Below are 17,216 nucleotides of genomic sequence, written 5' to 3'. Positions count from 1 at the left end.
GCCAACTAGCAGATTGTACAGGCGTGAATTTTACAATAAATAGAGTATCTTGCTCATCATGTCACCTTGCCTCTGGGCAGCCCGACCTCCCCTCCCTTTCCTCAGATACTTAGGCTGCTCCTCCCAGCCTGACTGTGATGGATGAAGACATTAGATTTCTATTATCCTCAAGTCCCTTGTTTGTTTCTTTCTTTCCCGAGGCACGTCTATATAAGGTCCGATTCCCTTGTTTCCCAGAGAAGCCCAGCTTTTCTCTTGGTCATGTTTGCACTAATTGAGACCCTCCCCTGATGAGCCCTGGAAGCTGCAGTATTTATCAAGTATTCTTCAGCCCCGTATCCTCTGACTCATTCTGAAAATTGCCCTCTAATTAGCAAAAAGACCTGCATCAAACCCGTTTCTTTTCTGACTCCTCTGTAACTAAAAATCCAGAAACCTCCAGACAGACAGCATGGCCTGGGGACCGGGGAGGCCCAGACAGAGGTTTTCGGTCCTAGCTCCACCACTTGCTAGCAGAAGTTTGCTGTCTTAGTTGGGTTCCTCCCAAGGCAGACCCTACAAGGAGGCCTTGGGTGCAGGCTGTTACCTCCCAGCCCCCACTGCTTGAGGGCAGCCCCCAGGGAGGACAGTTCACCCCCGCCCCTTCCCCAGGCCTTTCTCAGTGCACCTGCTTGGGCACAGCAAGCGTCCCAGACACACAGGGCTTGGGGGAGCCCTTGCACAGAGGTGAGGTGGGGAGGGGAGAGGTGTGGTGTGCTAGATACAGCTGTGGCACTGCAGGTGAACTCCGGCGAGGCCAGGGCACATGGCGCATGGCATCACCACACTTCCAGAAGTCACAGGCCCTCTCTGCACCTCTCTTCCTCTGGGAAACAGGCAGGATCCCTGCAGCACTTCCTAGCAGGACCCCTCGAGGAGGCATTAATAACAGGAGGAGCTCTGCAAACTGAGACTCTGCCGGGACCAGCAGCGGACACCGTCATCCTGCGCACCTGCAGCCCTGCTCAATTAACACCCGGGGGCTGCTCACGAGGGGACAGACGCGGAGGACAGTGGGATTCAGGCTGGAGCCCGCTGACCAGCCTCCTGGTCCCCTCGCCAAGCCTCGTGGCTGTTTGAACAACCACAATGAAGAGGGGTGACTCCTGGATGCTTCTTGCTGTCTCCGGTTCTCACGGCCACCCTACAAGGAAGGCACAGGCTCGGCTGGCTGAGGACAGACACCTCGCTCTGAGGGCCGCGTGACTCGCTCCCAGACACTCAGCCAGGAGATGGCAGAGTCAGCACTCGACCACCCGCCGGTCAGAATCTTTGCACTCACCCTTCCTCTAGAACACGCCAGACTCCATCTGAGATGCTTGAGTCGCAAGCACCATGCGGCCCTCGCAAGGGCTCTAAATATATCTGTCAGACCCCAGGGCTCGGGCGACGGGGAGCAGACTCCACCTGCTGTGCGGGCCCAGATCACAGCGGGAGCGCGCAGCGCCACTCTGCGCCTGACCCATAGCAGTGCTTTCACCGCCATCATCTCATTTAACCCTCCCGGCAACACTATGAGGAAGGGGCTACTGTCCTTTTGCAGAAGAAGAAATTGAAGCACTGAGAGGTTCAGTGACTTGCCCAAGGCCACACAGCATAGACAATAGAGCCAAAATTTGAACGTAGGCAGTCTGGTTCCAGAGCCCCTCCTCTCAATTACTTTGCTACGTTTCTCTCTGAGGTTCAGACCTATCTACTAAAAGGCAGCATTTCGAATGCTGGGAACGGCACTGCCATCGCCCTCTCTCCTCGGACAACAGTTGACAATGGCCAGGGAGGCAAAACAGCATGCCCCGCCCTCTCTCACGAAACTCGCTCCTGGGGAGACGGCGCCAACGCTTGGTACTGAGTGAGGGTCTCTACCAGGGGACGGGCGCACCCACGGTGGCACCTGGCACCATGGCCCAACACGATCAGGGCCAAGTGAGAGCTATTCTTTTTTTTTTTATTCTTAACAATGATGACTTTTCCATTTTGATGCTCTAATGGGAGTTCCCAGTACAATCTTTCCAAAAGGGAGAGTAACAGCAAGGAAAAGCCAAAGATAGCAAGAGCTTCCCAGAGTTCGGAGCCAGGGAGACATCAAAATGAGCTGCCAGCCCTGGGGGGCCGTCGAGAACATGGACAGGGACATAGAGAGAGAAGAGCACCGTGTGGGTCTGCTCACCGGCTCTGAAGGCTGGCCTTGGCCGTGGACGCGGTCGTCTTTCCATTTCTTACACGGCATCAGCAGAACCACTGCCAAGTAGAATAGAAATCCCGACTCTCCTTTGTCAACGCCTCCGTCCTGCTCCAGAACCAGCTCCGCCACCACCCCAGCCCCCAGTGGAAGTTCTGGTCTCGGGGTCAAAGCAAGGCCACGCAAATTTTTGGCTCAGCAGCACAGAGCCAAAAGTCAGGTTAGGAGAACAATAATACTGTCAGCTCTCAGACACACGTGGGAACGATTTTGGGAGGATGTTCTCCCGTAGCTGACAAGGAGAGCACACGCCGTCCCAGTCACTGCGCTCTTGCTCCGTGCTGGCACTGTTCTTAGCGTTTCGCGTGCATTAGCCCACTTAATCCTCAACACCACCGAGAGATGCTTTTGCTATCAACGTTTTATAGATGACAAAACTGAGCTGCAGAGAGCTCAGCGCCTCCTCCACGGCCACGCAGCTCCCGAGTGGCAGAGGGGGTTCAAATAGGGCAGTCTGCCTTCAGTGACCACACCAGCCGCCTCCACAGCACTGGTCTTTTTTTTTTTTTTTTTTTTTTTTTTTGAGACAGAGTCTCGCTTTGTTGCCCAGGCTAGAGTGAGTGCCGTGGCGTCAGCCTAGCTCACAGCAACCTCAAACTCCTGGGCTCGAGCCATCCTTCTGCCTCAGCCTCCCGAGTAGCTGGGACTACAGGCATGAGCCACCATGCCCGGCTGATTTTTTATATATATATCAGTTGGCCAATTAATTTCTTTCTATTTATAATAGAGACGGGGTCTCGCTCTTGCTCAGGCTGGTTTTGAACTCCTGACCTTGAGCAATCCGCCCGCCTCGGCCTCCCAGAGTGCTAGGATTACAGGCGTGAGCCACCGCGCCCGGCCCACAGCACTGGTCTTAATCCTCACGACGTCCTGTGATCGAGATACCATTAGCTGATTTTTACAGAGAAGGAAACTGAGACTCAGAGTTATGCTACCTGCCCAAAGTCACCAGCCAAGTGGCAGAGCCAGGAGCTGAACTGATAGTCAGACTCTGGAGCCTGAGTTTGCAGCCTCAACGCACACATGCGTCACTGCGGGGCAGCAGGGGACAGTGCCCGTGGGTGGCCGACAGGCCTGGGAGAGGGCATGCCAGGGCACACCAGCTGGCCAGCCAGCTACCTAGGGAAAGCCAAAGGGCCTCAGCAACCTCTGCCATCAGACCCACAGGGGCAAGGCTGAAGGGCTTGGGGCTGTTGACAGACGGCAGCCAGTGGAGACAATGGAGCCAACAACAGCTGCTGTTTATTTTGGGGCCAGGGAAGAGAGGAAGGACTGGTTAGGACCTATCTCATTCCAACAATCAACTGCACAGGGCAGGGTGGGGAGGCCGCCCCCTGTAGCTATGGCAACAGCCCCCACCACCTGCTGGGCTTCCCTGAGAGTGGGATGGTCTAGGTGTCAGAACATCTTGCCAGACACCCTAATCTGGCCTCCACCAACAAACACAATGTCCCCCTGCCCAGCCCCCTTCCCAGCCCCATGTGCCACACTTGTAAATGGCCCAGGAAGACAACCACGTACAGCAAACCACCCCCTGCAGTGTCAGGTTCCAAGAACAAATGGTTTTTCCTGTCTGGGGGAAGAAAAAAGGACTACTCATGCTGGCCACCCGTGGCTTTTGTCCCCTCACTCTTTAACTCCTAATGACAAGCATGCTGCACCTAAGGTCTGCAGACAGCCAACCCCGGCTGAAGCAAGCCTGGCTGGCGGGATTCCCTGGAAGGTCAGGGAGCAAGCGGTTTCCCAAAGGACTCTGGAGTCCCACTGCCTGGCCCTGAACCCCAGCTCTGCCTCTTCCTGGCTTGTGACCATTAGTAAATAAATCTCTTTGTGCCTCTGTTCTCTCCAAGTAGAGTAAGGACCATAATAATAGGCGCTTTTCTCATAGGCTGTTGTGAGGATGAAACGAGTGAAGTGCTAGGAAGAGTGGCTGGCACACGATCAGTGCTGCTCTCGTTACTGTTACTGCCACTCAGCCTTGGCGCTTCCTTCTCGCTGTGAACAAGGGAAGACAGTGTCCCCGGACGTTACACACAGCGTTGAGGTTCCCAGGTTAGCCCATAATGCAGGTGAACTAGAGACATCTGGTTCCCAGGAGTATGATTCTATCTACTCCAAGGATGAGACAGGTTTTGGTGGGCTGACTTGAGAATCTTACCACCACTTACATTATATTGATAGGAACATGCGTTTTGAGTTTCTAACACCAACTTCCACCACTGTAAGATAGAAGCTGTGGTGAAAATAGGAGTGGGCTGGGAGGAAGGGGCTTTCAGAGAATGATGCCTTTGTGCACGGGTTTGTCCCAGTGATCAAGGACCCACCGTGATCCAGACCCTCTGCCGGCAGGGGCGGGGCTGTTAAGGATGGCAGGATGTGGCGGTCCCTTCCCTTCCTTCGCGGGAGCCTGCCACCCTCGGCGCCCAGCTGGAAACCTGCTTCCAGCACCGGGCCTTGCATGCAGCTGGTACAAAACTAAGGTTCTGCCTTCGGGGCCCTGGAGTTGCTATCCATGACACTGCTGAGGGAGACTGTGTTTCCCCAGTGGGTCCCTCTTAGAGGGTCAGGGTCAAACTCCAAACAGGCCCCAGCGCAACTTGTCTGGCCATGTTTTGGCCAGTTTCAGTGTTCAGCGAGTTATGAGGGGCCTCACTGCTGAGCAGCACTGGCTGCCTGGGGCCGGGAGCGCTGCAAGGCTCAGTTTGACCCTCTCCCTGTCCCGCCCCGCCCCGCTGCCTCCCGCTCTCCCTTGCTCTCCCTTCACCGGCTCCCCTCAGCTGCACCGGCCTCCCTGCCCCTTCCTGGAAAGGCCAGGCACACGGTCCTGCCTCAGGGCCTTAGCACTTGCTGTTCCCTTGCCTCAACTACTTTTCTTCGAATAGACACATGGCTCACTTCTTTGCCTCCCTCAAGTCTTACTCAAAAGTCACCCATGCAGTGGGGCCATCCCTGGCCACCCTCCACAAAACAGCACGGCAACCTCGCCACCCCACATCCCGGCTCCCTTCCCTGGCCCATCTACCCCCCCCAACGCACTGTGTATTTGGCCTATTTTGTTTGTTTATTGTCGTCCCCCGCTCTCCCTAGAGAATGTAAGCTCTAAAAGGACAGGGATTTTTATCTGCGCCCCTGTGTTCCCGGTGCTTGGCACATAAACATTCAAATATTGATTGAATCAGTCAATGAATAAATGAATGGCCATGAATAAATATCAGCTTGCCAAAGGCTGAAAAATTCAAGGCTGTTCTTGATTAAGTGTGAAACGAGAGGCAAAACAATAAACATCATAAGAATTCATAGACAGGAAATATCATTTTAAGATGAGAGGTCAGGGAAGCTTCCGGGAGGTGGCAGAAATGGAGCAAAATCATGAAGGATGATGACAATGGTAACAATAGCTGCCACTTATTGAACAGCTATCATATGCCAGGTACTACATAGAAGAACAACTATATGGGCTAGGTAGTTATACCCAGTTTACAGATTAGGAAACTGAGGCCCACGGAGGTGGAGAAACTCGGCCAAGTGAAACAAGCTAGTGAGAGGCAGGGCTGCAATTCAAAGCCACCTTTAGAGCCTGAGCCCATGTAGCAGAGGCTACCAATGCCCCAGCCCCATCCTTTCAACTGCTGGCGCCTGAATCCCTCTCTCGGTACGAACTCTGGTTTCCAGAGTCTGGTTTTGACCGAGCAAGCATGAGGCTGAAAGTGCTGGGACATTAAACTGCCCCCTGCTCCCAACCGCAATGCTGTGCTACCCACCGTCCCTAAGAGGAGGACGGAGAGCCCCTGGCAGCCAAACCCTCAGAAGGGCCAGGCCTTCAAAAGTGGCCCTGGACACTCATGAGTTCAAAGGGAATAACAATCTGAACTCCAAAGCAGAGGGCAGACCTTGCCACAGGCCTGTTCTCAAAAGCAAGTCTGTCATCACATGCCAACCACCAGTCCCGCCCGCACCATGTACTGACGGAGGGGCGCACAGGGCAGGTCAGAGTGGGCAGGTGACCCCGGGTTTAATCCAGACCCTTGAGGTTTTATCCGGGACCCCTGTGATGAGCTCCCTCGCCCCCACCCCCTGGGGAAGATGTTGGACGAAGACATTCTTGTTGCTGCAGAAATCGGGGCTCCGACCCTGGCTCTCCCGGTTGTTGCCGGTGACACCAGCAGGATGCTGCTCCTCTCGGAGCCCAGGTGTCCTGTCTGTAAGACGTGGCGGACGCCCAGGGTTTGCTGCGGGGATTCAACGAGACAGTGGACAAGGAGCCCTCGCCAGCGCCTCCATCACACACTCCCTGACTCGATGCCCCACTTCCCTCGCCGGGGAGCTGCTGCCTTCAGAAATCATGGGGAAAACGAGGCTGCTTTTCTCGAGTTGCCAATGAGTGATGACTAAATAATGAATCCCGGCCAGCTTGAGACCAAAGTGCAGGCATCGTTCTATTACACACTTTAACTCTGCAAGAGAAGGATCCGTTTGCCAGCCCACCGGGGCTCAGACGGGCAGAGATCCCTGGGCAGCCACCTCTGGGAACCCTGGGCACCCTGTCCTCCTTGAAAAGTGCCTCTATCACTTCCAGGTGCCAGGCACTGTGCTGGGGGCTCCATTAATCCATTCCAGCCCAGGAGGCAGAATTCAGGACAGAGTTTCACTCTCTCGGAGCCCCGCTGCCAACGCCGTGCCAGGCCGGCCAGGCTGCCTGCTCTGTTGCTACAGACAGAAATTCTCCCACACAGGCAAGTCCCTTAAAATAGCCTTTTGGGTCTCGGCCATCGGGAAATGGGATAAAGCTGGGTCAGAATCGGGCCTACCACGGGTGAGTTTACAAAGCAGCCACTTCAGACAATTGGGACAACCCTGTGCGCTCAAACACGTAGGTGGGCAAAAGCAGCAAGGCAGGTCGCCAGCAAGGAGCACCGTTGCACAGAAGACCACGTGTTGGGCAGGCAGAAGCCCCTGCTACCCCTGGGGCACCCTGGAGAGGGACCAAGCATGTTGTAAGGCACAGTGACAGTGTGAAGCCAGGCACAGGCCAGGAGGTGGGGGGTGGAGGTCAAATCTGCCTGGGTTTGTGCTTTACTGTCAATGCTACCTAAACTTCTGAACCTCAGTCCCATATGAGTCCAATGGGGTGAAAAATGCATGCCTTCAGGGCTGCCCTGGGGCTGCCTGGCACAGTAGGAATTCAATGGTAGCCCTGTGATGACGGTGGTGCCCTCACACGGGTCAAGGTCCCCTGGAACTATTACCAAGTGAGAATACTCCAAAATGGAAACAGCGAGGGCTCTCTTCCAGGGCCCACGCAGGGATGGGCAGAAGTGCAAACGGGCCCACGCCCCATCAGTCCGTTCCCCAACCTGGCACACACCACCGCAAGTTCACAATCGCCCCCCACCTCTTACTCCCTGGAGTTGTGGTCAGATCTGATAAGAGCAATCCATTTCCACCAGGTCTGAAGTTCACGCTCCAGGGATCCCAGAGACAGATTAGGCGGCCCCACAGGCCCCACTGCATAATTTATGCTGCATTCACACACACACACACACACACACACACACACACACACACACACACACACACACACACACACACACACGAAGAGATTCTGCCCCCAGTCCCCATGGGCCTCACCCAGGCTTGGGAAGGGTGGCTTCCTCACCAGCCAAAGGGAAATGACAACAGAGGACTAGTGGAGGGGCAGAAAGCACAGCTGTTTCCCCTTTGCTAACTCAGCCACCTGGATGTCACTTCCTCCCCTCAGGTAACACCAGGGAGAGGTGGGACTGCAAACAGCTCTATCTCTTCCTGTCCACAAAAAAGGTCTGGAAAGAAGCAAAGTGTGGTTCCCAGAGGTGGGCCTCTAGAAGATGTCTTCTTTGAGGGCCTAAGGGGCCCTGGAGCCCACCAGAAGGACCCCGAAGTGAAGGCTATGAGGCCTCTCAGGCCGAGGCTGGGCAGGCGAACCTTGGTTCAAAATTCCCTAGGGGGTCAGGAACAGCTATTTGTAAGGCATCCCTGCCCTAAATGATTAAGAACCCAGGCTGGGGGATTAGGGTGCCCTTCACACAGCTATTTCCTCTGGGCTCAAAGCGGCTTTCGTACCCACCTCCCTTCTGGGAGCCAGGCAGTCTGGAAGGAAGCAGTCACCCCACATTGTAGATGGGCAAATGGAGTTCTAGAAGAGTGAAGATCTCATAGCTTGAGAAGACAACCAGCCAGGCCTCAGATGGAACCTCCTTGGGGCCCAGGCTCTACGTGTAACATGTGATTAAGGGGCTGAAGGGCCTCTTAGGGACAGGGCAGGCTTTGGAGGCAGGCCGGGGTCAGGGCAGCTCATTAGCTGCGCGGAGTTGGCAATTCCCTTGAGCTTGCTGAGCCTGCACATCTTCACCTGTAGATTCGGATGCTGCCGGAGCTGCACCTGCGTGGGCTGTTTTGAGACTATCCACGTGAAACTCTTACACAGAAAACATTTAGCAATGTTCGCTGTTATTTTTATTATTACATTTTTCCAAAAGATCAGGCTCACTGGACTATCTGGGAGCGTGGCAGTGGGCAAATAAATGAAGAGGTAGCCTGAAGCACTGTATTTAAAAACTAAAGCCAGTTCAGAGAGATCTTGCAGTAGAAGGCAATGTTAGTGTGGATGTTTCAGGAGATGCAGACTTGGAAGACACCCTGGGCTCCCGCCAAGCTGTGTGGTGTTGGCCCCGGGCCCTGCCAGGACAGGCATGTCCTCTGTCTTGCCACTGGGGGAGTGTGGACGGAAGTCACTCCACCTGAAACACCTCAGTCCCTGCTGCTCCCCTTCTCCTCTCGATCCCCCTCCCCCAGAGCCCGGTGCAATCAACTTTTATGGGGCAGCCTGACCCCTAGGAAGGAGAGCTGTAAACAGGAGGGGCTGGGAGCCAGCTGGCCACTAAAGAGTCCCCAGAGCAGAACCAGAAAAAGGCTGCAGTCCTGACCTAGCTCGATGTCGGCCATGGCTGCAAGAACAGCCGGAGCCCACCAGAAGGACCCCAAAGTGACCATCAGCTCCCTCTCCCTGCCAGCCCTAAGAAGCAAAGAAAGGCTCCGAGGTATCTACACAATAAACTGAACTCTCCCCACTGCCTTGGAGGCTCTCAGAACCTGGACCTGACCTTTCCCTTCGCCCTCCTCTCCCTCATTCACCTTGGGCTTTGCCCAGATTTTCCCTGCACGTGACAGCTTTCCTTGCGCATTCGAGCACCTCGGCTTTTCCCACTCTTGGAATGGCCTTGCCAGTGTTCCCATCTGAACCCCACCCTTTCCCAGCCAACTCCTAATTACTCCTTAAGGCCCTTCAGGAAGCCCACCTTCTCCAGCCTGTCCTCCCTGAAAACTCCAGTTCAGGGAGCGCTGTCCTCCTCTGAACAGCTTTAGGACTTGATAATTATTACAGCGAATACTTATTATGTTGCACTTCCTACATGCGAGGTGCTGTTCTGAGCTCTTTACTTATGAACTCACTCAATCTTCATCACAACCCTATGAGCTAGGTCCTATTTTCCCCACATTTTTTTGTTTTTTAGAGACAAGGAAACTGAGGCACAGAGATATAAGTACCTTGCACTGGGTCCCATGGCAGTGCAATCCTGGAGACAGGATTCCAACCCAGGTGCTCTGGGACAACCAGCCTCCCAGACACACCTCTCACCCTCTCAGGAGGTGCTGCCAGGGCCCACCGGTTATTCTCACGCCCTCTCTCACCAACCCAGCTCCGATGCGGAGGGAAGTGGAAAGCTCCCAGACGTGGGTGTCAGAGACCAGGGTGAGAATCCCAGGCCTGCCACAGAATTACTCTGTGACAGTGACATGAACACTGAGCCTCAATTTCCTCATCTGTAAAATGGGGATAAACACACCTACCCACCTCATGTGGTTGTTACAAAGCTAAAATCAAATCCCCTCTAAAGGTATCTTCTGCACAGGCCAGCACACAGTAGGTGCCTGTACGTTAGTTCTCCTGCCTTGCACTGTGCGTTGTGACATCGAGACTGGTCAGCACTGTGCACACAGGGGCTGCGGCTCCACTGCTGACGTGGTGACTTGCTGGAGGCTCCCCAAGGGCACGAAGGGACCTTCCTGTACCCCCCTCCACCTCCCATCCCCGCCCCCGCACATCCACTCGCCTGACCTCTCCATTCACCTGCCTGCCTGTGACTGGCTCCACGACAGGCGGCAGAAGCCCGGGCCAGGCAGGAAGTGACGCGCAGGAAGTGACGCGCCGCTCTGGGAATCCGCCTCTAGAAGTGCTGATCACCCTATGGGGCACTTCCATTATTTTTGGCAATTGTCATGGCAGAGAACACCTCTGGCCCTTGCTCAGAACCTATTTCCAAAGCCAGAATCTCCACCTCACTTCCCACACCCGCCCCTTGTCCTTCCTGTCCCCTGGGTCCCTGTCCTAATCCACTATCCCTTTCCTGGCTCCTCAGAACTGCAGAGGAGTAAGTGCGACTACAGAGGTAAAAGAGAGCAGAGATGTCTGCTAAACTTTCTGACCAAGAAATAGTCTTGGTCACTGACTCAGACTGAGGAAACTAGAAGGCAATTTCAAGGGAACTGCTGTGCAAACCCAAAGTCAGAAGTCGTAAGAACACTCCTCTAATTCATAGCCTCCACTGGCCTTTAACTCCTGCTGGCCCCGGAATATCTCTTTGGAAAATGCAGCAGCTGGGGCTTATATTTCTGGAACCAGTCTCCTATGACATCAAATAGGTTTATTTTTCCCTTCTCTTCCCTTCCCCTCTGCCTGCCACCACACACGGTGATTCCAACTTTGATTTGCTACCCCCCCCCCAAAAAAAAACCCTCCCTTAGCTCGAAACAGGGCCATGATACGTGGCTGGCTGTGCTCCCTGCTCCAACGGCCTTGAAGGATGTGGTCGGTTGTTCCATGAGCAGGAGCTTTGTCAGGCCTGTGAATCACCCCTAGATCACTTCCCTCTCCAGAGAAGAAACTTCCTATGCATGTGTGTAAGAGAGAGAAAGAGACAGAGACACAGAGAGCAGACGGGGGTGTTAACCCAGGTGTGGCACTGACCTTGGGGCTAGGATCCTATTTGACCTTGCCCTTATCTGGATCACCCTTTTCTCACCTCTCCCAACCTAGTTCCTTCCCTTCTCCTTCCCAATGCACACAAGAAAGCCACCACCAGATCCCAATGCTCAGCTCCAGGAGCCCCTCCAGGTCTAACAGCTGCTCCGTGTTTATCTGATTCTCTTGTATATTGGGTGTTTTCCATGGGGCATGTGGCCCACTTTCCCATCAGACTAAGAACAGCTGGACCTTGCTTTCTGCCTTGGTCTTTCCTTATCTCTCGACTTCACCTATGGGGACCTCCATGTGCTTCGGTACTTTGGTAATCAGGAACACCAGGTGGAAACCAGGCTACGGTGAGTGCCCGTGATGGAAGCCAGGTACTGGGTAGAAGCTTTACCCAAAATTATCTCAGCTCATCTTCCCAAAATCCCTGTGAGGTTATAGGTGAGGAAACTGAGGCCCAGGGTGCCCAGTTCAAGGTTGCACAGCTAGGAAGTGCCAGAGGCAGCATTCCAACCCTGATCTGCCAACACCACTCCTTCCATATTGGAACTGGCCCTGACGATGACCCTTTTCAGGCTGTGGCTGTACATATTAAGTCTCATGGGGCTGGAGCCAGAGTCTAACAGCTTAGGGAAAAAAAAATGAAGGGCAGAGAAATGAATGTGTTTGGGGCCAATTCCTAAAACTATGGTTCCTGGGACCAAGACCAAAATCTGTGCTGATCTAACCAAAGGGAATATATATTATTTCCATAAGGTCAACCCTTAATTGAATTTATCAGCCTGAGCATTCCTGGGGACCAGATATCATCCTGGATTTGCTCTAGTCCTCCTGCCTCACAGTGACGACCCACATTGCCATCACAAACCCACCTGCATGGCCGTGGTGGGCGTCCTACAGTGGGGCAGCCCTCAAATCCCACCCTGCACTGCTCTCTCACTGTCCAGGCCTGTGCTGGCCTTCCCACCCAGAGTCTGCCGAAGGGAGTCCCCACCTTACATTCATATCCTTCTTCAGAGGTAAACTGACTGGCGTTTACCTAGATCTGCCCGTGCTAACCGGGAGACCCAACGCAATCTGTTTAACCTCGCCAAGCCTCAGTTAACCCATCTGTAAAAAAGGAATCGAAAAACCTACCCCACACTAGGGCACATTCAATGAACTGTAGGAATCACAGGAAAACACGCATGCTAAGTGTTTGACACCATGAAAGGTATCTGCTAACACTGGCTACTATCTGCAGTTGACAAAGAGTCCTGTAGAGGATCAGAACATTCATGACTGGTATTTGTCTGAAATAAACAATCAGGAAAGGAAACGACTGTGAAAGCACAACGCCTCCCAAATCCAAACAGATATAATTTCTTGTTTGTTTTAGATAAATGAGTTTCTCTCCACTACCATATGACTTGACAAATACACCTACACCCCCGTGTGAGAACAGAGAATTATGTGGACCTAAACTCAAATCCTTATTGGAAAACTTTCAGATGAAGAATCTGCATTTTGCATCCGGCATCATCAGGACCATTTTAAGGACAAGTGGTTTGATTCCAAAGCCGGTTTACCTAAGATCTCCCCAGGGGCAGCTCATGAAGACTAGGAGGGGAGCCCAGCTCCACGCCAGGGAGCCCAAAGCAAGCAGTGGCTGCCCACCCCTCTCAACCCCACTCCAAGCAGGGACTTGGCAGAGAGGAAGGAAGCCAAGGGCTGACAGCACCATCCAAGCAGTGGAGGCTACCTGTGTGCCTTTCATAGACAGACCAGAAGCACAAGACCCTTGGTGTCTAGGCAGCTCCCCTCCTCGTGGGGATGAGCACACCCTTTGCAGGATGTCCTGAGAGAACCTTTGCAGTGTGTTCCCAGTGTTCTGGAGCCAGCCGAGCTCCTCCTGCTTGGGCCCCAGGCCTCTCATCAGCTAGGTCTGGCTAGCATGCCCATCCCGTATAACCTCTCTGCTCTGCAATTTACCAAACCACAGAGTCAGAATTCACCATCAGTGGAGGAGAGGCTGGAAAGAGGCATGCTTCTCCAGTGTAAAGGGCTTCTAGAACATAAGCCACTTGGGCCAGCATGTCCTGCCAGCTAACCACACCAGAGTGCCTTACCCAGAACACCTGACCTTCTGGTGTGTAGTATCCGGCCTGTAAGGACAAAGAGAGGGGGAGATCCCAAGCTTCAGAGGCCACAGCCTCTCCCATCCCACTCCTCCTGCCCCCCTCAGCCCCACTGGACCCTTTCTGTTATTGGACACCTCCATGTTATGCACTACCACCAGAGATTTGTCTTTCTAGCCAACTCCAACCAAACTTAGGGTCCATTCAATGAACTAAACCCACACCATGGGCAAAAGGCCAGTTACACCCAGGTTCTGTGATGAGCTGTGTTGCAACCCAACACAGCTGTGACTTAACCCAATCTAGCTCTCAGTTTCCTCATCTGTGAAACAAGGGGCTTCAGCCAGATGAGTCCTCGGGCCCCTGCCAGTTCCACAATTCCACAACATATAACACTTTCTCCTTTCATTGTTTTCCAGAACCTTAGTGCAGAACTCTGTATGGCCCCATCTGTTCAGTGACATCATTCCTTGCCCCAAACATAATGTCATCAATTCTTACTCGGGAAGTGGAGATGTCCCGGGAAATACTTTGTCTGTAAAAAGAGAGGAAATGATCATTTCAAGGGAACTAGACAGGACTTCTTTTGTATTTTTCACATAGAACAAGTTATTATCAATTTTAAAACCCAAAATCTCTCTTCCTTTTTGCCAGACCATTAATAGCTGCTTTTCAAAAATACTTTCTTAGTCAGAATCTCACCACTAATAAGCTACCATTTAATAAGTGCTTGCAATGTGCCAGGAACTGGGCTAAGTGCTTTACTTGGATGATCTGACTTAATTTTCCCGACAGCCCTAAGAAGTACATACTGTCATTATCCTCTCTTGAAAATGAGGAAACTGAGGCCCTGGAAGGTTTAAATTACTCGCCCAAGGTTGCACAGCTAGATAGTGGCTGAGCCCAGCTTTGAACAAGACCGTCTAACCTCGGAGGCCCTGGATTTAACAGCCTTTCAGCACTGCCTGCCTGCAGTGGGCCCTTGGTCACGTTAGCAACATGCCTGCTTTGTTGACAGTGCGTCCTGCATCTCTGAGCTTGGGTATCATTGGTCAGAGCTAAAATTTGATGTTTCATCTAAAATCCAGAGCTGGGAAAGCACCTGCCTGGGTCTCAGAGCAAAGAGTGCCATCTGTTGAAAGCAGTGCCAACCTCAACAGAGGACCAGAAAAGAGCACCCTTAAAACTTAGCCCGAAACATTTGAGAAAAGAGGTTAGGAAGGCTGACACGATAATAAACCCTGGGATGTACAAATGGACATCTGTCCTCAGAGCAAGGTGACCACCTGGTGACCCAAGCCCTCTAAAAAGAGCTGTATTGTAACGGCAGCAGAAGCTGCTTGCTGAGCCAGATGACACAAAAGGACCAATATTGGGGATAATGGGCACTGTCCACTGTCCCGACAAGCACCCACCTCCCTGCCTGGTCAGGAGCCTCTTCCCTGACCTGAGCCCAGCCCCACTTGCTGGGCTGCAAAACACAAGTTCAGAGCTACTAGTGATACAGGCAGAGACAGTAGCCTGAGGCTGACATTCCCACAAACCCCAGCACCCCCCAGAGGGAAAAAAAAGGCACTTCGGAGATCAACTGTGCAATCCAGGCCAGCAACCAACAGCCTGTTTTAATTGTTAAAATTGATGCTTTGTGCATTCTAAATGCTCCTTTAAATACCTAATTTGCAAATAAGATGCAGTCCTGCTGTCCCCACGTCCTCTGTGCTTTGGGTAGCTGACTGGGTCTCTTCTCCCTCAAGTACAGGAGCACAGACCTCAAACAGGCGTCAAGGACAGGGTGCTTACTTCCTAAGGTGTGAAGGATGGGAAGACAGGACTGGCTGAGATGAAAGGGGGACTGTCACACAGCCCCTGGAGCTGGCCCAGTCAACCTTAACCCCCTCTCATTAAGTTTGGGGGAGGAAGGGGGAGGGGCAGGCGGCGGTTCCTCGGAGACCACAGCAAACATTTGCCTCCTCGTGTCTGGAGATGGAGCATCACTTAAGAGGAAATGAACCCGGTTAAGGGTCACGTCCAGAGGAGGGATAAAAGGAAAAGCCACAATTTTCCTTACACTGACGGACACAATGGGTTTAGGAGGGAAATCAAAGCTCGGCGCTGAGGGTGGAGGTGGGGGTGGGGGCGGCGGCTTCCTTCTGCCCCCAGACCCAGGCCTGGGAAGGCGGGGACAGAGCAAAAGTGGGAGGCGGCGGGCGAGGCTTCCTTCCCCAGGACAAGCCTCCGAAAGCATCTCGGGCGGTGCGAGGGTTAGCGCCCCGACCCCCAGGACGGCCGGGAGGATGCTCTTTCCCTACGGAGCTGCTCAGCAGGGGCTGCCGAAAGCTCCCCGCGCCATCCATCAAGGCTCAGGCGGACAGATGACTTCACCGTTGTAACAGACAAGGGCAGCCACTTGCCAGTTCCAATGCCAAAAAAAGAAACCGGGGAGAGAGGAGCGCAGGAAGGACAGAAAAGGCTTCCCTGGAGACCACAGCCCTGCGAAGAAACTCCACAGCTGTCGGCTGCCCCGTGGGCGCTTAGCTCTGGGACCTAACAGCGGGCGCAGGCGAGGGGTGACCTGGACGCCCCGCGGGGACCTCAGGCCGCCCCCCGCAGGGTCGGGGGCGCAGTACTCACGTAGTGCTTGGAGGGGTTCCTCCGCTTCTCCACGTCCACCACGGTAGCATCCTGCACGCAGTAGGCGAGCATCTTCCCCCACAACGCGAGTGGCGCCCCCCGGCGGCGTCACCTTCTCATCCCGGCCGGACTCCGGCTGCTTCTCCCGCTGCCCGGGGCCCCCCGCCACCCCGGCCCGGCGCGCCGACCGCAGCCCCGACTCCCGGCGCCCACAGGCAAGGCCCCGGGGCGGGGGATAGTCCCGGAGGGCACGCGGGCTCCGTGCGCCCCGGGCGGTTCCCGGTGGGCCTGCCGCGCGCCCCTTCCCTCCCGCGCCGCCGCCGCGCTCGGGCTCGCCCGCCGCTCTCTCCGCCGCCCGTGGGTCCGGCGGGAACTGGCGGAGTAGGGGAGGGGCGGGGGTGTGTCCCACCGGCGGGGCACGGGGCGGAGGCCCCGGAGCCCGCTGTCAGCGCGCTGAGGAGGGGCCGGCGGCGCCCCTTCGCCGCGCTCGGGCTCGGGGGGCTCGGCGCTGGCGGAGGCTGCGGGCGCAGGCGGCGGAGGCAGGGCCGGGCCGGCAGGGAAGGGAAGGGAGGGGAGCGAGGGGAAGCGCGCGGGGAGGGGCTCCGGGCCGGGGGAGGGGCTGGGGGACGGGGAGGGGGCTGCAGGCCGGCCCGAGCGGCAGGGGCGGGCCCGCGCGCCCCCACCCGAGCCGAGAGCGCAGCCAGCGGCCTGGCGCGGCACTGGGCTAGTTCGCCGGGCACAAAAACTCAGGGTGGCTTCGGAGGGAGGAGGGGCGGGGAAGTGAACCCAGCGCGCCCCATCCTGGCTATCCGTCTCGGATTTGTGCCTTTTTGTCCCCGCATTTACCTCCCCCTACCACTTCTGTCCCCCAGATCTCTTTCATGAAAAGTAGTTTATTGCCAGGCTGAGCCTGCCCAGAACCCCCGAGGAGGAGACGGAGTGGGGAAGGGGCCAGTATTAAATCCTTCGAGCCAGAGTCTCTTTTGATGAACCACCTGCCCCCCTACAGGTCACAGAGGGTGAATTCTCCCCGGAAATGTGATCGATCCACTGCTGGAGTCGTCCATCGATCTGGGCCTGTGTAACTAACCTGTGACATCATATACCAATGACAAGGTTACAA

General features: G+C 54.8%; 1 protein-coding gene across 3 annotated transcripts in view; it reads right to left on the bottom strand.

The window, feature by feature from the left end:
• The window catches only part of SH3PXD2A (SH3 and PX domains 2A), a 224,724-nt gene extending 208,248 nt beyond the window's left edge, over positions 1-16,476 (bottom strand). Inside the window, exon 1 of one of the 3 annotated variants that reach the window (XM_012770504.2) lies at positions 16,094-16,476. In XM_012770504.2, coding sequence (XP_012625958.1) covers positions 16,094-16,165 — 72 coding nt within the window. In that variant the 5' untranslated portion in view covers positions 16,166-16,476. The remainder of the gene's footprint in view (positions 1-16,093) is intronic. The other 2 variants (XM_012770484.2, XM_012770499.2) reach the window with 2 other exon arrangements.
• Between the last annotated feature and the right edge of the window lie 740 nt (positions 16,477-17,216).

This window comes from Microcebus murinus, chromosome 14 (assembly GCF_040939455.1).
Source record: "Microcebus murinus isolate Inina chromosome 14, M.murinus_Inina_mat1.0, whole genome shotgun sequence".
NCBI classification, from domain to species: domain Eukaryota; kingdom Metazoa; phylum Chordata; class Mammalia; order Primates; family Cheirogaleidae; genus Microcebus; species Microcebus murinus.
This window is presented reverse-complemented; position numbering and strand designations above follow the sequence as displayed.